Source organism: Carlito syrichta, unplaced genomic scaffold, assembly GCF_000164805.1.
Source record: "Carlito syrichta isolate Samal-C Ts95f unplaced genomic scaffold, Tarsius_syrichta-2.0.1 Scaffold303106, whole genome shotgun sequence".
NCBI lineage: Eukaryota > Metazoa > Chordata > Mammalia > Primates > Tarsiidae > Carlito > Carlito syrichta.
In genome coordinates, this window is record NW_007247202.1 from 583,612 (window position 1) to 606,712 (window position 23,101).

A 23,101-nucleotide genomic window follows, 5' to 3' on the forward strand; every position below is an offset into this window, starting at 1 on the left:
CATCTACAAGGAACTCAAATGAGCTGATTGGAAAATAAATAAATAAATAAGACAACCCTATTTAAAAAGTGGGCAAAGAACATGGATATTTTACAAAAGAAGATATGCAAGCAGCCAACATATATATGAAAAAATGGCCAGCCTCAATAATGATGCAAATCAAAACTACAATGAGATACCACCTAACTCCAGTAAGGATGGCCATCATTGATCGAAAAACAACAGATGCTGACACAGGCATGGGGAAAAGGGAATGCTTCTACACTGTGGGTGGGAGTGCAAGTTAGTCCACCTCTTTGGAAAGCAGTGTGGCAATTCCTAAAAGAACTAAAAATTGATTCCATACAGTCCAGCATTCCCTCCCCTGGGAATATACCTAGAGGAATATAAATCATTCTACAAAAAAGACACCTGCACACACACGTTCATAGCCACACTATTCACAATAGCAAAAACATAGAACCAACTCTACTCCCATTGAAAATGGAATGGATAAAAAATGTGGTATATATACATGATAGAGTATTACATAGCCATAAAGGAGAACAAATCATGGACCTCACAGCAAATCGAATGGAGCTGGAGACCATCATACTTAGTGATCGGTCACAGAAACAAAGAACTGAATCCTGCATGTTCTCACTTATAAGAGGGACCTGAACATTAATCGCAACAGCACAAGGGAGGGATCAGCAGCCACTGGAGACTGCCAGGGGAGGGAGAAAGGAGGGGAGCACGTAACAAGACAAAAGGTACCTTTGTCCCAAACCAGGGCAAGTAAGAACCAGTTGGAGGCCCAAACTTCACCTGCATGCAGCTGACTTGTGTAGTTAGTCCTGACTTGTAACTGCATCTCTATAAAAAAAAAAAATCAGTATTGTCCCTAAACTGTTATACTCGAGGCAGAAAAAGCTGGAGGCAATGCACCGGAGTTTCTTGTTAGTCAAACATGTTCAATGATTAAGTTGCCCTCAATATTTATGTGTGACATTCTATTCCTTATTCAAGTAAGTCCAAAAATGCGGGACTTTTTTTTTGTTTGCTTTTTAAGAGAGCATATCTATGTTCTGTCACATCTCAAAAAGTCTCTCTTTGGTTTTAACTCTCCACCAATCTCTTTTGGTTTTTGTTCCCTAACAATTGTCCATATAACTTCACCGACAATCTGAATAGAAGTAAGAAATAGTTATCAAAAGAGCAAGTTGACAAATATCTTTATTTAAACTTGGAATGTATTATGTGATTTTTACAAGAATATCAAATTAAATTAGGCTCTTCCCTAGGAACATAATTGATCACAAAGGGAACAAGATGAAGAGGTTGAATTAGACTCAGAGGATTTGAATTTTATGTGAAATAGTATCAAACGCACTGATAAGCAGAGGCTTACAAATGCTTGTAGATAATCAGGTTATATTTAATGTCATGTTAAAATAGAGATAACATGTTATTCTAAAAAGATATGAACTTTAATTCTGGAAGACACAGAGTTGTAATCTCAAGACCAGCACTTATAGTTATAGACTTTAATAGATATTTCACATTCGGCATCTCTGATCTTCAGTTACTTCATCTACAATATTCCGAAAATATTCTCTAATTTTCAGTGCTGTTTGTGAGACTTAAATATAATCATGTGTCTTAAGTGCCTGACAGAATAAAATGCTAGCTATTTTCATTACAGGATATAAGAGAAACTGAACTTCCTATATTCACTGTGCTCAATTTCAAACCCTCCTAGATGATAATTTCTCTTATAATATAAATATTCTAAAATTGATACGAATAAGTCATTTCAGCAATGAAATAAAAACCAAATGGGAAAGCATAAGGGTAAAAGTTTTTTAGATGATTTAGTTCTTAGTACTTTTATTCAAAATACAAATTTTTGTGCCTGGCATTTTCTTTTGGTTGATTCTTTCCAATCCTAGAATTCAATCCAAATTATACAATTCAACATAAAAGACAGTGTAACAGGGTGTCTTAACTATTTCAAGAGTACTGAGAATATTTAAGTTATTCTAGACAATTGATTAGAGATTTTACTTATTCTTATCTCATCCTGCACGATATATTTACATTTTTCCTTAATAGACAAAATTTAAATAAACTGCATAAAGTATGAAGGAATTAATTTTAACTCTTCAGAACTAAAATAATCTCATAAAACTAACCTATACTTATGTTTCAGTTAGAAATACACAATCATTATGAATCATTGTCTCCATTATTGAAATATGATTTTTTTTCCAAAGGCTGATACCCACATACAAAAATTTAGTATTCCACTCCTTGCCAATTTAATACCATATATAGTAACTGCAAAAGAAGGGAGAATAAGAATGATAGCATTTGTGAAAGTTTTATATAGAGGGTATGAAATATACAATAATTTTAGCAGAGCTAAATAACAATTCTTCGAAATCTTAGAGTATATTAAATTGATCTGTATAACATACTGTGGTTTTACTGTGTGTTAAATACTTATTTTTAGCTTTTAGAAAAACAGATTATTCCAGGAAAATGATTTTTTACCTAAAAAGTAAAATATTTGATTTATAGTTTATAATAACTTAAAATCTGTGTATTTATTCTTAAACCCAATGGCAAATTTAAATGATGTTGATGTAAGTTCTGAAAGTCTTATACATTTTATTTTATTTTATTTTTTGAGTCAGAGTCTCACTCCATCGCCCAACTGGAGTGCCGTGGCACACTCACAGCCACCCCAGTGTCGATCTGCTGGGCTCTGGTGATCCTTCCGCCTCAGCCTTTCAAGTAGCTGCAACGACAGGCAAACACAACCATGCCCAGCTAACCGATTTATTGTAGAGACAAGGTCTTGCCAAGTTATCCAGACTGGTCTCGAACCCACGGGCTCAGGCAGTCCACTTGCTTCGGCTTACAGGCTAGGCCACTGAGCCCGGCCTTAAATGAATGCCTTAAGAAGCAATTGATAGCTATCCAAATGTTACATCTCCAGGGAAAAATCAGTCATGTTTGTGAAAAACCAACATTTTAAATTTTTGTTAATAATAATACTCTGAATAAACCACAATGTTCATTGTAATCAGTATAACTTTCCTTAGAACACAATTTCTGCTTTATTTTTAATGAAGCAAGAGCAATTATTTAGAAAACAGAGGCTTGCTGAACATAAGTGATACTATATTGGAAGCTACACAAATATCCAGAGAAAATATGAGAGGGAAAAAACGGTTTATCTGTCTGAAATAAAAGGCATAGTAAAATGAAGATAATTGAAAAAGGAGAAAATTAAATTATTTCAGAGGCTATGTTAGGGACTGATTGAAAGATATAAAGAAGTCTGATGAGGTGCATGTCACAGAGTTCTGCTAGTGGAGGAGGTGAACTATATCATTGCTGAGAAAGATGGATCAAGATAAGAGTTTGGTTATAACCGAGAAGCAAAATTGCATAACGTATATATTTTTAAATATTTATTTAGTGCCAGTATTGTGCTATGCCTTAGCATCAATATATTCATAAATGGAAAGAAAGGGGGAAAATGAAAATAAAATAGACTATATCTGAAGAACATGACACAGATCTTGAGTTAGAAAAACCACCATGCTGAGACATGGTTTTTTTTCTTATTTCCCTCCCTTACTTCCCTCTTTTCCTCCCTCGTTCTTCCCTCAATTTCTTCAACATCTATTGACTACCTAGTACATCAACTACCGTGAAAATAAAAAAGAAAGCTCAGACTTTCATGATAGTGAAATATTAGTAAACAGCTATCATATGGTATGAAAAGCTACTAAAAGAATATCTAAACTATATTGAGTTCTTAGGAATCACCCTTCTAAGCCCTTCATATGACTGATCATTAAATGCCCATCACATCTTTATGGGATAAGTAGTACTACTATTCCACTTTACAAATGAGAAATGTGAGGTAAAAATATCTTATACAATATGTCCGAGGTCACACTGCAAATAAGCAGCAGAACTTGGGTCTGAATCCAGGCAGAATGGCTGTGTACTACTGCGTGCTATATAGTCTGGTATAAACACAAGATAAATCCAGAGTTCTACAGAAACACAATTAAGTATTATTATTTTTTCAGACACATCTACTTGCAATATATTACTGAAGCAATTAGTAACTACACAAAAAGTTAGCAAATTGGTAAGTTTCATAGTTTTGTGGGGGGATAAAGTGCCTCACTCATCAAGTTCAACATTTCAAACTACCTCACAAAGAAATAATGAGCAGAATTCTGTGTGGTTCAGTTTTCTTGGTTGCCCCCTGGGACAGCTAATCCAAGGGAACAAGCCTGGAGAGCTTTTGAGGGAAGGTGAAGTCAATCTTTAAGGATAAATGCAAATTCTCAGTTGAAGAAGAGAAACATATATCAGGCAGAAGAAACAGCAAAGAGACAGCTTTTCCATAAGAAATATCGTTATAGATATTGATTAATTACCCATGGTTAGGACACAGTGTGTTTAATAAATGATGGTAGCTGACATTTATTTAGTGAGAGGCAGTAAGCGTTTGCACAAGATTTCTGCCATATGTAGTTCTTTGAATCAAGATGTCCAGAGCAGGGTGCATCCCAATGTATAAAAATAGTGCAGTGCAGCTTCCTTTACATTTTGTGTGGCAGTGTATTATTGCAGTTTGGAGTGTTTTATTTTTAAGTTGGTTAATTTTCTGTTACTAGACTTTTAATTATTAGAATCTTTGCCATCTTTTATGAGTCAGGGAATGACCAAAAATGTTTCCCACCTCCACAAAATTTCAGGGTTTTTTTTTTAGTAAAACATTTAAAAGAAAAAGATGACCTTAAGGATGAGGTGTGTTTTTTTCCCCCCAAACACAAGTAATCCTAATTTGTTGACCTTTTATGTGATGACAAGCATTTGCCAACAGTATGCTATATAAGCAGATATTTTTGAAATATAATAATATTGTTATTCATTCTAGCAAAGTAAAGGTGACATTTTAACAGGGGACAAAAAAAGCACCATTTTCCAAAGAAACTTGAGCTACAAAACCTTTGATAACAGATACGTGACAGCATTTCCTCTGTCAAATCTGTGTAAGTGCAGTAACCTTTAAAAGTTCTTGTTTGACTCTTTAAAAAATGTAGAAACAGAACTTTTTACCTTGTATTAAAATATCTGAAAGTTTCTGATTTACAAGACCTACTGATTAACCTCAGAGTAAGAGAAAAACCTTTGCATAACCATGGGTGAATTTGAAAGTTCAGCCTGAACATTACTAGATACAGATTATGAAGATACTGTTTTATCTTTTTCGAGTTTTGTCCCTTTTGAGGGCTCATTTGCAGCTCTGATAGCTGTTCAATCCAATCACAGATCTGTCTTGTGAATCACTGAACTACAGTCATTCATTATAATCATTAAGCTAGAATTTTCTTGAAAATATAAACATATTAAATTATTTTTTCTCACTGAAATATTATTTTAATACTACTGTTGTTTTTTGGTCTGAACCAACCAAAGTTACACACAATCAAATAACAATATAGAATTTTGAATATTGTGAATTCAACCTTCTTGTCATTCTTTTTATTCTAGGTGTGTTTATATGTTATTACATATATAAAACACCAGTAGATTAGTAAATGCTTTAAACATTTATTTTAATAATATTTGGAGCTACTGTGGCAGAAACCTGAGGGATCAAGTAGATTAAAAGAGGCCAGCTGCCATGGCTCAAGGCTGTAATCCCAACACTTGGGGAGGCTGAGGCGAGACAATTGCCTGAGCCCAGGGGTTTGAGACCAGGCTGGGCAACTTGGTGAGACCTCGTCTCTACAATAAATCAAAATACTTAGCCAGGCGTGGTAGCATGCACCTGTAGTTTCAACTACTTGGAAGGCTGAGGTGTACCTGTAGTTTCAACTACTTGGAAGGCTGAGGTGTACCTGTAGTTTCAACTACTTGGAAGGCTGACACGGAAAGATCGTCTGAGTCAGCAGACCGAGTCTGCTGTGACCATGAACATGCCACTGCACTCCAGCCTAGCCAACAGAGTGAGACGCCAACGCAAAAAAAAAAAAGGCATGGAAATGACCAATGGGCATGAATAAGACAGAGTGAACTTGGAGTAGAAGCCTACTTCCTGACTCTGCCACTGACCAGTTGGCTAATTTGGGGCATCTTACTTTACCTCCCTAAGCCCCCATTTTCTCAACTGTGAAATAAAATTAGTAATGGTACCCACCCAAACAGATTCCAGGATGTATTATGTAGGTTAAGTGATGGCACACAGTACATTTTCAATAACTATTTCCCATAAAATGAACTCTTGGGATACTGAGCTTTGACACAAAAAAGCCAAGGCTATAGTTACATAGAATATATAGCAATTATTACATTATGTTAAGAGAATTCATCTTTATATTCATTCTCTAAAAGTCTGTGTGTTCATTGATGGCAGGGACTCTTATCACAGGCACCTCTCTAGAACCTAGGATGTTGTCTGCGATGTAGACCTCCAGTAATTAAATATGACTGAGAAATAAAAGGGAAAAGTATACGCTTTGCCTTGGTTTCCACATTCTGGCTCCTGAATAACGCTGGCCTTCTCTAAGAGTTCACCAGATCTATCTCGGGAAACCAACAGGTTTATGCAGGGTACAAGCTGGACGATGAAATAGTCTCGGGTCAGGTACTGAACAGAAGCTGACAGGTTACCTCTTTTTAAGAGTTCCTGTTTTTCTACTTTACAGGAACTCGCAGTGACCAGATACTGGATCTTTTGACTGAAGTCCAGTTAAGAGGATGCTGTAAGCTGGAGACGTGCCTGCAGTTAGTCTAGGGAGCAAGGCATGGACAGTAAAGGCAGTCCAGGTCACAAAATTTCTGGGCCTGATTCAAGGCGAGAGACAAAATGTCAGCAACTCTGTTGCCAGCCCAGCTCTGACGCGCAACTCGTAGCTGTATTACTCATTCTATGTTTGACTGTACGGTGAGTACATTTCTTTTCTTTAAAAAAATTCAAAAGTCTTAATATTTTCATTAGGCTTGTGGATGACTAATAATCTCACTGCATTTATTTTAATCAGTCTTCTAAATCACTGATGTACACTGGTTCTTTTCATGTTGCTTTTTGGGGAGGTATTACAATTTTTCATTACATGTACTATATGATACATCATTTTCTGACTATAACACAATCTCATTTTTCAATTTTAATAAAATAGTTTTACTGTTTCATAACTTTGAAGAAAAATACAGGCAGCCCTGTAAAACAGAGCAATTTCATTTTTTTTAACTGCAAGTTATTTTATAGCTTCCACTTGGTAATTATAGAGATTTATATCCCTCTTCTCATCCCTCACAGAACTCAGAGCTGATGTGTCCAGTTGACTTAGAGACTGACTTAGAGGTCTCTGCATTCATTATCTTTGATAATAAGCTGTTATATCAGATTAATGATTTAAGGCTAGTATATGTTTGAGAGTGGGAGAAGGAGGTTTAAAACTAATTTATAGGAATATAATCCACTGGTCATTTTCACATTTCATCAAAAAATATTTTAGAGGGTGTCTCAATAGTAATTGATCACATTGAAGTGACAAACTGTGCTATTGTTGGTTTACTAGTAATAGAAGGAAGTCATTCATCTCCTTTTAGGGCCAGACTTTCAGTATAACCTGATAATTTATCATTTATCAAGGAATTAACATATTCTAAATTATAAAGAAACACACATACCAGTATATCATGGGTACAGTTGATATTGCAAGTCAAATAGTAATGTCATCCACCTCAGTGTGCTATACAGTTCTCAAGTTTACATAAGAAAAACAAATCTATAGCTATCCTTGTTACCCTGTACAGCATCTCACAATATTTAAATATAAATATAATTGTAACTCCTTTAGAGTTAGAGCGATTGGGTTAAAAAATAACTATCCCATAGTATATAGATAACATATAAAAGTACATTTTAAAAAGTTATGCATAATAAGAATTTTTAAAAATCTGGGTGATTCAAAGTTTTTTGTTTTGTTTTTTGTTTTTATTTAGATTAGGAAATATAGTTTAGGCCTGGCCTGGTGGCTCAGCCTGTAATCCCAGCACTTTGGGAGGCCGAGGCAAGTAGATTGCCTGAGCCCACGGGTTTGAGACCAGCCCAGGCAATTTGGCGAGACCTCATCTCTACAATAAAAAAATAAAATAAAATTAGCCAGGTGTGATAGCTCGCGCCTGTAGTTCTGGTTGTTTGGAAGGCTGAGGTGGATGGATTGCCAGAGCCCACCAGGTCAAATCTGTGATGGCTGTGAGCATGCCACTGCGCTCCAGCCTGGGCAACAGAGTGAGACTCCAACTCAAAAATATCTACATATCTATATATCTATATCTATATCTATATCTGTCTCTATATATAGTTTATTTAGAAGGTAAATTGGAGCAAGAGAAAAGAGGGGATTCACTTCCCAAGGGAGGGGAGGGGCCATTGCTTTGTCTTTTAAATCAATAAGATACATCTGAAACAAATGTGCCTAAACTGCCTAAGGCAACTTTAGTGAAATAATTGTTTAATTCTGTTGTCAGATTTTATTTGTAGAATTTTATATCAACAGTTTAGCTAACTATTTGCATGATCTAATTATTAATAACTTAAATTAATATCCTTGTGCTTTCCCTGCTAGTTTTCTACAGTACATAGTTATCAATTTATTTATTTTCCACTTTTTGAGAATATCTTCAGAAAATAAACTCTTGAAATGAACTTATTTTTAATCAATGATGCATTTACTATATACTTATGGATAACATTTCATTTATAACAAAATATTTTAAAGCCCTTTTCCTAGTCTTAATTAATATAAAGCTAGCATGCATAATAATAAAATTACAATAATAACATTAGCAGTATAAATTTTAATTTCCCATTAAGTTCATTTAAAAATATTTATATTGATTAAAATTGTCCCATTGGATTCACAAACACTTCTGTGTTCTTACATTCAATTCAAGTACAAATCTACTTTTATGCTGAAGGCACTGTGCTTTACTGAAACCCTCTTTCCTCCTGATATTTTGGGATTCTTCTCCTCTAATGTTTGGGGAATAAAAACAGTGTAAAAAAGGCTCACAACATAAGAGAGAATCAGTAAACAACAATATGCATTAAGGCAGATGTAAGAGAGGCAACTTTTTAAAATTGGAGCAGTTTACTTTTAAGTGTTTGTGCTTCAGTTTTTCACAAGAAAAAGTAAATAAGAAATACACTTGAGACACAAAAACAACCCCCCAAAACAAAAAAACCCAGAAGTCAATAGACAATGAGCATACCATTTAGACCACAGTTAAGTTACTATTTTCTCTCTGAGTATTCCACTACCAATTGCTTTTATCCACAATTCACATCTAAATTTTCAGGGCTAAATATGTTGATAATCTTGCTTTTCCACTCATGCTCCATTAGCAGGAGCAAACTCCACTGCATCAATGTCTAAGCTGTTTTAAAACAAGAAGAGGGTATGGGACTTTTGTACCCAAGAACATGTCATTCTGATTTTATTATTGTCATGCCTGGTACACTCTTCCCACAATGTCTCCTTAACATCTACTTCCTCACAAGTCTAAATCTCAGCAATATGTGAAATTGGTGACTAAGTCATGCATACTCCTACCGTTCGCATTTTTCTATAATATGTGGAGCTAGGCCGTTTTGTTCTCCATTCATACTAAATAAGTTTGCCTCAGAGGACTAAATACAGCCTGACATACTGAATTTGCATCCCTGCTCTTACCGTCTGTATGTCTGTCATCATATTCCTTTATTTATGTCAATCGTGTTCTGTATATGAGGAGATAAATGGGGAGAAATTACAAGTTTTCTTTCTCATTGACCCAGGAACTAGAAACTATGGATATTTCATCTTTTCTTGTATAGTGAACCAGAGCCCTTGCTTTCCTCATAATCTTCATCAACTATTGCCAAGAACATTGCCAATATATGCATATTCTTTGAGTTGTGAAGATCTGTGCTCAAACAGATCATCTCTCCTGCATTTTCAGTTCCTTTGGCTACCCCTGCTCTTACCCCTAAGCAGATACACACGCTGTCTACTATCTGACAAAGGGGTACCTTTTATTTAACCCTAAGACTACAATCTTTCGTCCTATTCGTCTTCACAGCCAAACTGCCTGAAGGCTCTACATTTTGTTTCTATTTCTTCACATCAAATTCACTCTTGAACCCACAGTAATCCAGGACCATCCAATTTTAGCTCTGAAAGTTTCATGACTCAGGAAAACCCTCAGTTCTAGGTAAATCAGAAGAGTTAGTGGTCACCCTAAACTCCTCCTCTTCCATAATCTCTGCCTCCAACTACTCTCCAAATTCTGGCAGTTAAACTTCCTACCTTTTATCTATTCTCTCCTTTTCATTCTTACAACCTCCTAGATCAAATTCTCATACAATCAGCGCCAGTTGTACTAGATTCCTCATGAGACTGACTTCCTTTCTTTACTATCAAGGTGATCTTCCTAAAAGGCAAATCTGATCATGGTGTCCTGTTTGCTTAACAATCTCTAATGGATTCCCTCTGAAATAATTTAGAACAAATAGTTCATGCTCATATCCTTATCTATCTGCACACTCTTATCTGTCACCTGTCTCTTCTTCCTTAAACTCTATCCATATATAGAGATATGAATATGCCATTGCAGTTTCACACCTCCATGGTTTTGTGTATGCATCACCTTTCCCAGATTCCAACCCTCTCCTGGCTACCCGTATATTTCACTCACCCTCCAAACCTCAGCTCAAGCAGAGCCTTTCTTAGAAGCTGTCTATGCTCTTCCAGTAGATGCAGGTTTACTCTCTTGCTTTCCCCGTATGTATTAAGGTGAACTCCCCCAAACACCAGAACTTATTTATTAAAAAGTGTGTAGTTATTCTTATATGTTTAAACTTCAGTCACCTTCAAAGCATCCTCTGATGCAATACATCTACTGAGATGCTTTTTTCATTGCTCAAAACAGTTTTTACACCATCAATGTTTACACCTTTTAAAAGTGCTTCTGCTGTCTTTTCTTTCACCTTTTCCACATGGCAAAACCTTTTACTTTGAGGATTTTTTTCATTGATGCAACAACCACAGCAACAAACTCGCTTAGGGGAGGACACAAGATCAGGTTAATAGTGAGGGTGGAGCACAGAAGTCACGCGGTTTGGGGGCAAAAACCTCTGAACACTCAGCACAATGTGGGGAGGTGTGGTCATAAATCACCCGTCATGAAACGGGCAAATATGTTGAAAGAATCTCCAAAAAAATTCACTTAAGTCAAATGCAGCCTCTCACATCCTCAATAGCTAGTATACTGATGCCAGTGGATTCCTAGAACACTTACCTAGCTGGAGAAGCCTACACTAAAAGAGGGTTCACTCTCCAAAAGATATTTCTTTTGGGAGGGTGGTCCCCCTTGCATATCGTCTTCCATTTTAACACATCTTTCATTTCATTAAAACAATCTCTTGTTTACTTCTCCTTACCAGACGACAAACTTCTTAAAGAGAGTCAAAATGTGTTCCCCTTTTGTTTCCCACGCACCAGCGGAGATCATGTTTAATGAGGCTATTATATTATTTTTATGTGTTTTCATTTAGGAGGCAGGTTAGACAGGAGTGCATAGCAAGGATCTCATAATTAGGAACTTACTACCATCATTTTACCCTGCATGCCCTTGCACAATCACTTTTTAGGCTGTACCCATTATGTGAAGAGTGATCAAGAGTAATTAGACTTATCAAAACCTGGGGAAAGGGTAGGTGGCGTGCTTACCGTTCTTGCATCCCATATAGACAGAGACTTGTCTGCAGAACCTGTGAGAAGAATATTGGAGCAAGGAAAAAACTCAATGCTGTTCACAGAATCTGTGTGTCCGTACAAAGTACATCTGCATCTTTCACTGTGTAAGAGAGAAATCAAGAATTAAAGTTTTAGGAGTTAATAGCCAAATACTATCTATACAATGCTCATAAAGATAATTTAAGGATCTGAGGCATGAAGTAATTTTATTAGTGGCAGAAAATTCACAAGAATGACATTTTAAAAGGAAAAATCTAAAACCGTCTTATATTCTAAGCACTTTATAGAATTGGTAGCATAAAATGTGCTAAATTTATAGAATCACTTGGTCAAGTCATCTTTATACTATCTCATTTATTGTTTGTCAGGAAATAACTGCATAAATAATTGTCCCCATTTAATGACGGAATAGGTTAACAAAATAAAAGATCACACTAATTCATAAGACCAAATCAACCTTCTTAGGTCATTTAAAAAACTTTCTCAGTCTTGGTTGTATTTTGGAATCACCTGAGAAGCTTTTACAACCTACTAATACCCACACGGAAGCAGAGAGTAGGACAGTGGTTACTAGACTGGGGGCAAAAGGGAAGAAGGTAGGGTGGGAGAGGTTGGTCAATGGGCTCAAAGTGACAATTAGATAGGAGGAATAAATTCGGGTGTTCTACTGCACAGTAGGGTGACTATGGTTAACAGTAAAAGAGATGGAAAAGAGGCTTTTGAAGGCTCTCACCACAAAGAAATGATAAGTGCTGAGAATCTAAGCCAGTGGTTTTCAAAGTATTTTACCCAGACTAGCAGTATCGCCATCACTTGGAAATGTGTCTGAAATGCAAATTCTTGGGACTCATCCCAAACCTATTAAGTAAGAAGCTCTGGAGTGGAGCCTGACAATCTGTGTTTTAGCAAGTTTTCCAAGTGATTCTAATACATGCTGAAATTTGAGGACCACTGACCTAAACTATTGAAAATGACTGAGCAGGAAAGACAACTGCAGCTGTGCCTTTTGCCAATGTGTAAAAGGGCTGTTTCTTAGGGAAACAGGGTCTACATAGAGCGGTATTACTCATAATGTGGAGTGACTGATTACTTCGAATAACTTTATTTATAAATCTATTTTAAAATAGAGAAAGAATAGAAGCAGAATAACTAAGAAGGACTGAGATCAGAGGAGCCAATATAAGTACATTCCTAATTTGATAATCAGTTAGTTAATCTCTGATTAATTGATTCCTCTCTGGCTTGTTCCATGCTGTATGCAATAGTCTAATGTAAGTGGGCAAAACTCTGCAATAGTAGCCAGGAGACTAAATTCCAGTCCTGACTTTGGCAAGAACTAGCAGGGTAACCATAGATGCATCATTTAATCTCATGGGCAGTAGATTTCCTTCTTGTGTGAATGAAATTATTTTACTTGATGCACTTAGAGCCAATCCAGCTCCTACAATTCTTCGACAGATTCTTCGACTGAGGCTAACAATGTAAAGTGAAAGGGGAGAAGTCAATTTTAGCAAGAAGATGTTGAGAGCTATTAAGAGGCCAAGAGATATAAAGATTTTGGTGTATATGAATATTTGTGTAAGTTACTCAAAATAACACGTCCCTTTAAATATCAAGGCTAAGTATTGGAATAGTTAATATCTGGAGCAAGAGCATAAAATCAATACATTCATTAATTTGGAATATCTTGGATTAATGTATTTACCTTGCTATTTCTGAGATGGACTGATCATATTTTGATCACTAAAGTTGATGATGTGTCAAAGTACATTAGGAGGATCAACAAACCATTAGGCCCGGGACTAATTGCTTATTATCGTAACTAAGATTTTATTGGAACATACCAATTTGTCTACATTGTCTATTGCCACTTTCCCATTACAGTAGCAGTGTTGCATAGTTACAAAAGAGACCACACAGTCCACCAACATAAAATATTTAAGGCATAGCCCTTTAAGGAAATGTTTGGGAGGTTGGGAAGATGGCAGCCAAGCCGTTCAGACTATGCAAGTCCCATGTGAGTGAGTGAGTGAGTGTATGGAAAATTTTGTGTACGGGCTGGTGAGCGAGTGAGCATGTGACTGGCTGACTGAGTGAGGGCTAGGGTGCTAGCAGGCAGGGCTCTCCTGGTGCAGCACCTGGTGCCACAGCTGCTGGGCTTGGACCCTAGCGATTCCCGGGATGCAGAAACTGAGCGCCATTTTCTTTTTTTTTTAATCAGCAAAACCCTTCCTGGGAAGAAAATACTGGGAGAGACTGTCTAAGTAGGGACTTGTGAGTAAGTGGCCAAGTTCCTGGTGCAACAGCTGGTGCTGCAGCTACTCTGCTTGGTCCCTGGCTCTTCCCAGGTTGCAGAAGCCAAGCCCCATTTTTTTTTAAATGGACAAAAATATTCCTGTGAAGAAGCGGCGGGGAGAAGCCATCATCCCAGGCTCTGCATCTTTGCAGCAGGAGAGACTGCCAGCTCCAGACTTTGCCTCACCACTCAGTGCCTGGCTGGGCACTGGCAGCAGGGGCTGTGAAGGGAGTCCAGAGGCAAAGTCCCATAGAAGAATGCTAGAGTCCAGCTCCAGCAGGTTCAGGGTTTCCCAAAGAATGAGCGGCAGCAAAAGAATGGACACAGACCCAGTGCTTGTGTGGGACTGCTCACTTTTTTTTTTTTTTTGAGTTGGAGTCTCACTCTATGGTCCAGACTGGAGTGCAGTGGCCGCTTACGGCCACCGCAGCCTCGCCTGCTGCGCTCCTGCGATCCTTCCACCTCAGCCTTCCGAGTAGCCGGAATTACAGGCATGCGCTACCATGCCCGACTGATTTTTTTTTGATTTATTGTAGAGATGAGGTCTCGCTGCCCAGGCGGGTCTCGAACCCGCGGGCTCAGGCAATCCCCTCACCTCAGCCTCCCAAAGGCACGAGATTACAGGCTGAGCCACCGAGCCCAGCTGGGACTGCTCACTTTTATTGACTATACCACATATATATTTTTTTGTTGCATAAGCTTTTGGGTGACGCACACATAGAAATTTTACATTTTTCCAAAACATCATCCAAGTTCTAAGGTCAAGTTAGGGACATTTAGTTTGTGCCCTTCCGGGTATTCTTCTTAACTTAAAATTAAACATAGCTTTCCATGAGAGCATAAAGCAAAGGTAAAAACAAAACCTTATTGTACTATGGTTACTTATAAACTTTTAAACCTAGTTATATATATCTTTATATTTGGGCCAAAGTCATTCTCCGATATATCTGCGCCTAAATCATTTTCCAGAACACTGACATTTCTTAGGGTCCTGCCAGTAAAGCTGGCACAACAATTTACAATTGTTAGGCCACTGGCAGCAACCATATCTCTCTGACTCGCCTCCAATCTGTGGGAACAAATAATTCTAGTTTTCCTTTATGGAACACATGATATTTAAAGTTATTATTTACTACTCCCTGGCAGGGGAAGTGGCCTCCTATTCTTGCATTAGCAGGCCGGCCTCCAGGACTCCTGTAATGCCATTTGGAGCAATATTGTATCATTTTATTTGGGGTCCCTTACGGGGAGTATGTTTCAGTTCGGGAAAGTTGCACGGTGGCAGCACTGGGACTTCTGTGATTTTTGGTAATGAGTAACTTATTATTCTCTACGTCCCTTTCTCCTGGAATCTTTTTTCTGTGGTTGATTAGTAGGCTGTGGTTTCCTAGCCTCTAGAATTCCCACCGGCAACATAACTAAGCAGAGCAGGAGAAGCAGAGCCGTCGCCTTCCCAGACTTGCCATTCAGTCTGGGGTCATCAGTCTCCTTGACCATGTCAGAAGGCAGACCTCTACGGGCGGCTCCCAACAGAAGACAAGAGAGGCACTCCACCACCATCTTGAAGGTGCTCCCACTTGCTCACCATGGAGCAACAGATTCAATCTCTGTAACTGGTGGATCAACTACACAGGGATTGATTGTGACCCAGAAGGAATATCCTGAAAGCACAAACTTCAGAGGGAACTAACAAGTGCTGAGTTCCAGGCACCAAACACCCTACCCTGATCCAGCCACAAGACAAAGGGCGTGGCCAGAAAAGGACAAGTAAGGACTCCAAAGAGATCAGTGGTGAGTCTGGTGCTGACCCAAACCCCCTCTTCCCCAGCAATGCTTTGAACATCAGACACACATACCTGGTCCACGACTGAGAGAGACAAACCCAGGCAAAGCCTGGACGTGAGTCGCAATAGGAAAACTCCATTCCAGAATATGCCTGGCTGAGGCACCCCCCACAAGTACATACCTGGGGAAGAGACAATCCCATACCTCCCCACCAGAGATCTCCCTGACCATACAAGAGTCGGAGTGGAGGACTACAGTCTCACCCACCTCCAGTGTCCCACCTCCTTCCCTGCTCTAGACAGAGGTGGTTCTGCAGGAGAGACCTTACTAGAGGAACAATTACAGAGCCTGCCACAAGAGGGCAGGGTTTTTTTTAATTTTTAATTTTTTTAAATTTTTTGACTGTTTATTAATTCATCTATTTTAAAAATATTTTTCCTTTGTGCATGAATGTGTATGTGAGGGTTTGCTCTGCATCCTCCCCCAATTTTTTTTCTTTTTGTTTCTTTCTTTTTTTATTTGTCATATTCTGTTTATATGTGTATGTGAGTGATTGAGTGTTTATCTTTCAATTTTGCTGTTGTCCTTGTTAGTTTGCTTTTGCTCTTTTGTTCTTCTGGGTTTTTTTATTTTCACTTTTTACAGTTTAAGGTGAGTGTCAATATATGTGTGAGGGTCCGATCTAAATTCTTTTTTTTTTCTTCTGATCTTTGTTTTTCTTCTCTATTCACTTTGTGCTAGGGGTGTGTGTGTGTGTGTGTGTGTGTGTGTGTGTGTGTGTATGTGTGTGTGTGTGTGTGTGTTTGTGTTTGTGTTTAGTTTTCTTGTTTTTTTTTTATTGTGGTTTTCTTTTTGTTTCACTTTGTTGCTATTCCAGTTTGTTTTGGGGTGTGTGTGTATGTCTGTGTGTGTGTGTGTGTGTGTGTGTGTGTTCAATTGTTTTTTGCATTGGTTTGCTTTGCATTGTCATATACAGTGGTGGTGGGGGGTGGGTCTCACAGAACACATACCACAATAAGTGAACACTGTAATTTGCAAGTAATTTCTCAATCCTAATGCCCATGACCTACTTTGTTCTAATTTCAAAAACTACAAGAGACAGCCAAGTTTCCCATCCGTCATCTTATTTCCAAATAAAACAAATCCAGACCCCAAATCAGGGAAAAATAGAGGACTGAGCAAACATCAGAAGGGAAAGCACTCCTACTGACACTGAATAACAGAACTAAAGAGAAAAACAGGAGATCTGTCATAAATGAGGAAAAACCAAAGGAAGACCTCAGGCAATTTCAAGTGTACCAAAGACAAAACTCCTAAAAAATCAGACCTTGTTGCCCAAACAATGGAAGTCACCAATGACTGTTCCCAGAATACGACAGAGATTAGGGAATGAATGGAAAGAGCGAATAAGACTCAAGAAAGACATGATGCAATACTGAAAGAACTTGTAACAGAGATTTTGGCAATAAAAAATTTCATCCAGGAAGTAAATAACAAGATGACAAGCATGGAAAGCAGAATTAATCTAGCTGAAGAAAGAATCTCAGAACTCAAAGACCAGAACATGGAATTAACCAGATCTGTAAACAACATAAAAAGAAGAGTCAGAAAGAAAGAACAAAGCATATAAGAGATATGCAATTATATCAAGAGGCCGAACCTACACCTGGTTGGTATCCCAGAAGAAGAAAGGGAAATGGAGAACAACTTGGAGCAAGTATTCCAGGAGGTAACCCCAAAAAACTTTCTCCATCTCACCAGAGATGTGATCAGCCAAGTACAAAAGATACAGAGAACCCCCACAAGACATCAAAAGAGAAGACCAACCCCTAGACACATAGTAAATCATCTGCACAAAGTAGGCATAAAAGAAAAAAATTCTAAAAGCAGCAAGAGAGAAAGGTCAGACTACTTACTGGGGAAAACCAATCAGAACAGCAGCAGACCTATCAGCAGACACTACAAGCAAGAAGGAAATGGAGTCCTATATTCACAGTCCTCAATGATAAACAATTTCAACCAAGAATTTCCTATCCAGCCAAGCTCAGCTTCTTAAGTATTGGAGAACTAAAATCCTTCCCAGACATCCAATCCCTAAAAGATTATGCAGCTTCCAGACCACCTCTACAGGAGACACTTCAAAAGGCATTAGGCACAGAAGAAAGAAAAAGAAAAAAAAAAAGAATGACCACATACTTCCCAAGAGAACAGAAGAACACAGAATCAACAGAGAATACAGCATAACAAGAAACTTGAAAATACACAAATATATCTACTTCAAAGCCAAAAGAAAACCAGCAAACAAAGAAAACCTCATGACAACAATAAACAATCACATTTCAATAATCAGCCTGAATGTAAATAGACTAAATGCACCACTGAAAGACATAGAATCCATGACCCAATTACTTGCTGCATCTAGGAGACTCATCTCGCTACAAGGGACACATGCAGACTCAAAGTTAAAGGATGAAAAATCAGTTTCCAGGCAAATGGATCATAAAAGAAGGCAGGAGTTGTGATCCTAATATCAGACAAAACAACCTTTAAGCTATCAGAAATTTAAAAAGATGCAAAAGGACACTACATAATGATAAAAGATTCAATCTAGCAACAAGAAATATTCATCCTAAACATATATGCACCCAACACAGGAGCACCAGCATTTATAAAGCAACTATTAAATGAACGAAAAAAAGACATTGACTCTATCACTATTATAGCAGAAGACTTGAATATCCCACTATCAGCTCTAGATAGATTGTCGAGGCAAAAAAATCACCAAGGAGATCCAGAACCTGGAGATCCAGAACCTAAACTTGACACTTGACAAAATGGACTTAATAGATACCTACAGATCATTCCACCCAACAACCACAGAATATACATTCTACTCATCACCATATGGAACATACTCCAACATCAATCACATTCTTGGCCATAAATCAAGCATAAACAAATTCCATAAGGTTGAAATCTTGCCATGACACAGTGAAATAAAAATAAATATCACCACCAACAAAATGCCTCCAAAGTCCATAAAGACATGGACACTAATCAGCAAGATGCCAAAAACTATTGATCCAACACTGAAATCAAAGCAGAAATTTAAAAATTCCTGGAAACAAGTGAAAATGAAGAAACATCTTACCAAAACCTCTGGGATGCCATGAATACAGTTCCAAGAGGGGAATTTATATCGCTATGAACACATCAAGAAAACAGAAAGATCACAAGTGGACAGCTTAACAAATCAACTAAGGAGGCTGGAAAGAGAAGATCACCAAAACCCCAACTTTAGCAGAAGAATCCAAATTACCAAAATAAGAGCCCAAATATGGAACACAGAAGACAAAAATATCACAGAAAATATCAACAAAACAAAAAGCTTATTCTTTGAAAGAATTAACAAGACTGATGGACACCTAGCCAGAATGACCAAGAAAAAGAAAGATTAACCCCAAATAAACAGAATTAAATACAAAAGATCAAATCACAACCAACCCCAAATAAATACAAAAGATTATCAGAGATTATTATATAGAGCTATATGGAAATAAACTTGATAACTTAAATGAAATGGAGGGCTTTCTGGCATCACACAATCTCCCCAGGTTGAAACAAGAAGATATTGAGACACTAAACAGACCAATAACAACCCAGGAAATTGACTCTGTCATATGAAACTACTTACAAAAAAAAGCCCTGGACTGGATGGCTTTCCAGCAAAATTCTACAAAACATACGAGGGGGAGCTGACATCAATCCTATTGAAAGTATTCAAGGCAATTGAGAAAGATGGAACACTCCCCAAATCATTTTATGAAGCTAACATCACACTGATACCCAAGCTGTGTAAGGATCCAACAACAACAAAAAAGAGAACTACGGGCCATTATCCCTTATAAACATAGATGCAGAAATCTTCAACAAGATTCTAGCAAATCGGATCCAAAAACACATCTCAAAAATCATCACCATTACCAAGTAGGCTTCATCTTTGGGATGCAGGGCTGGTTCAACATTTGCAAGACCATAAATGTAATTAAACACATCAACATATGTAGAAACAAAACCACATGGTTATATCATAAGATACAGGAAATACTTTTGATAAAATCCAGCATCCCTTCTTGAAAAAATCCTGAAACACCTAGGTATAAGAGGGACATACCTCAAAATTGTAAGTGCCATTTATGATAAACTCACAGGTAACATATTACTAAATGGACAGAAACTGGAAACATTTCCCTGAAAACTGGGATAAGACAAGGTTGCCCACTCTCACCCCTCTTGTTCAACATTGTTGGAAGTCCTAGCTAAGGCAATTAGATGAGAGAAGGAAATCAGGGGTATCCAAATGGGAAAAGAGGAAGTAAAGTTATCCCTCTTTGCTGATGATATGATTCTATACCTTGAAAATCCAAGAGAATCTGTCAAAAACCTGCTTGCACTGATAAAGGACTTTGGCAAAGTCTCAGGGTACAGAGTAAATGTGCAAAAGACAGTTGCATTCCTATACACCAACAACAAGTAGGCAGAGATCCAAATTAAAAGTGGAATCCTATTCACAATAGCCACACAAAAAATGAACTACCTCGGCATCTTCCTAACCAGAGAAGTGAACAACCTTTACAATGAGAACTACAAAACACTGCTCAAAGAAATCCAAGAAGACACAAACAAATAGAAATATATTCCATGCTCATGGATAGGAAGAATCAACATTGTTAAAATGTCCATACTACCAAAGGCAATCTACAATTCTAATGCAATACCCATTAAGTTACCAGCATCATTCTTCTCAGACCTGAAAATGACAATACAGAAATTCATATGGAAACATAAATGACCATGAATAGCCAAAGCAATCCTTAGCCAAAGAAACAAAGCAGGAGGAATCACACTTCCAGACTTCAAACTTAGACTATAAGGCTACAGTAATCAAAACAGACTGCTATTGGTACAAGAACAGGCACATAGACCAATGGAACAGGATAGAGATTCTGGAAGCAAACCCTAAATTTCTCAACCAACTCATCTTTGACAAAGTCTCCAACAACAACCACTGGGGAGAGGAGAACCTATTCAGTAAATGGTGCGAGAAAACTAGTTGATCACATGCAGAAGATTGAAACAGGACCCCTACTTATCACCATATACAAAAATTAACTCTAAATGGATCAAAGACCTAAACGTAAAACTTCAAGCTATAAAAATCTTAGAAAATGCAGGAGACCCCCTTATGGAAATTGGAACTGGCAATCAATTCCTATTCAGAACCCTAAATGCTCATACTTTAAGAACTAAGATAGACAAGTGGGACCTCATCAAACTAATAAGTTTCTGCACAGCAAAAGAAACCATCAAGAGAGCAGGGAGATAGCCCACAGAATGGAAAAAAATATTTGCCAACTGTATATATGACAAAGGCCTAACATCTAGGATCTACAAGGAACTCAAACATGCCAAAAGGAAAAAAACAAACAGCCCCATTAAAAAGTGGACAAAAGACATGAATAGACACTTCCTAAAAGGAGATATATGGGCAGCCAACAGACACATGAAAAAATGCCCAGGCTTACTCATCATCAGAGAAATGCAAATCAAAACCACATTGAGATACCCCCTAAACCCTGTAAGAATGGCCATCATTAATAAAACAAACAACAAGAGAAGCTGGGAAGATGCGGAGGAAAAGGAAAGCTTCTACACTGCTGGTGGAAATGCAAAACAGTGCAACCTCTTTGGAAGACAGTGTGGCAATTTCTAAAAGAACTAGAAATTGACCTTCCATATAACCTAGCAATTCCCCTATTGGGAATATACCCAGAGGAACTCAAATCATTCTACAAAAAAGATACCTGCACATGTATGCTTGTTGCAGCTCCTGTCACAAGAGCAAAAACATGAAACCAACCATATTATCCATCAACGTTGGACTGGATATAAAAAATATGGTACATATACATAATGGAATATTGTGCAGTCACAAAGGACAAACATATGAACTTCACAGCAACTTGGATCTACTCAGTGACCTCTCACAGAAACAAAGAACAGAGTACCATATTTCTCACTCATAAGTGGATCTAGAACAATTGTAATACTATAAGAAAGGGATTGAAGCCGGGCTCGGTGGCTCAGCCTGTAAACCCGCACCTTTGGGAGGCTGAGGTGAGTGGATTGCCTGAGCCCACGGGATCGAGACCCGCCTGGGCAGCGAGAGCTCATCTCTACAATTAAAAAAAAAAAAAAAAATCAGCCGGGCATGGTAGCGCATGCCTGTAATTCCTGCTACTCGGGAGGCTGAGGCGGAAGGATCGCCGGAGCCCAGCAGTTCGAGGCTGCGGTGGCCGGGAGCGGCCACTGCACTCCAGTCTGGGCGACAGGGTGAGACTCCAACTCAAATAAAAAAAAAAAAAAAAAAAAAGAAAGGGATTGGCAGTAGTAGGAGACTGTCCAGGGAAGGGTGGTGGAATTTGCAGTTGAGGGAAACTGCTAGGGGAGGGAGGGGCATATCCCATCAACAAGGGTACCTGCATAATCAACGTTTGTGTATATACCTAACCCTGAATTGTACCCCACATCTTTATAATAAAAATAAATAAATAAAAATGTTTGCCGATTCATGATATATACCAATATATTTGAATATTTATAGGTATGTTTGGGTTTTACTTATGACTTCATTTTTTGAAAGAGTTACTTAAACTTACAGAATAAATTATTTTCTTTTCTTCAATTGCTGTTTTAGGTAGCAGTTTTATCTGCTTTTAAAAATGATTCTAAAAACATAAATACAAAAAATTTCTTTGAAAGTATACATTCTAAAGCCAACTCTTAAAATAATCATATTTAAATATCAGTAAAATTGTTTCATTTATAGCTCTTGGAGTGATAGAGAGGGCGGGAGGGGTAGAGAGAGATAAAAGTATGTTAACTGTATACCTCACATATAAAAGAGTATATTATTATTGGTTATGTGGAATGTAACCATACAACAAAAAAAGTATAATTAAAGGCATTGCTGAAAGTCAAGTAAGTACTTTCTTACTACAAGAGGTATCACTTTTTAAGATGTCCAAACATTGAGGCAAATATTAAAATTAAGTATAGTATTTTAATGACATTTTTATTTATAGAAAGTACAGTGAAAGAAAATGAACATATTTCTCCCACTTTAATTTTAGTC

At 37.6% G+C, this 23,101-nt stretch overlaps 1 protein-coding gene across 1 annotated transcript in view; it reads right to left on the reverse strand.

Annotated features, from left to right (window-relative positions):
- Positions 1-23,101, reverse strand: part of LOC110595611 (sperm-associated antigen 16 protein-like) — a 253,236-nt gene that overhangs the window by 129,668 nt on the left and 100,467 nt on the right. Inside the window, exon 2 of the mRNA XM_021712154.1 lies at positions 11,799-11,925. Within this exon, the coding sequence (XP_021567829.1) occupies positions 11,799-11,925 (127 nt within the window). The remainder of the gene's footprint in view (positions 1-11,798; positions 11,926-23,101) is intronic.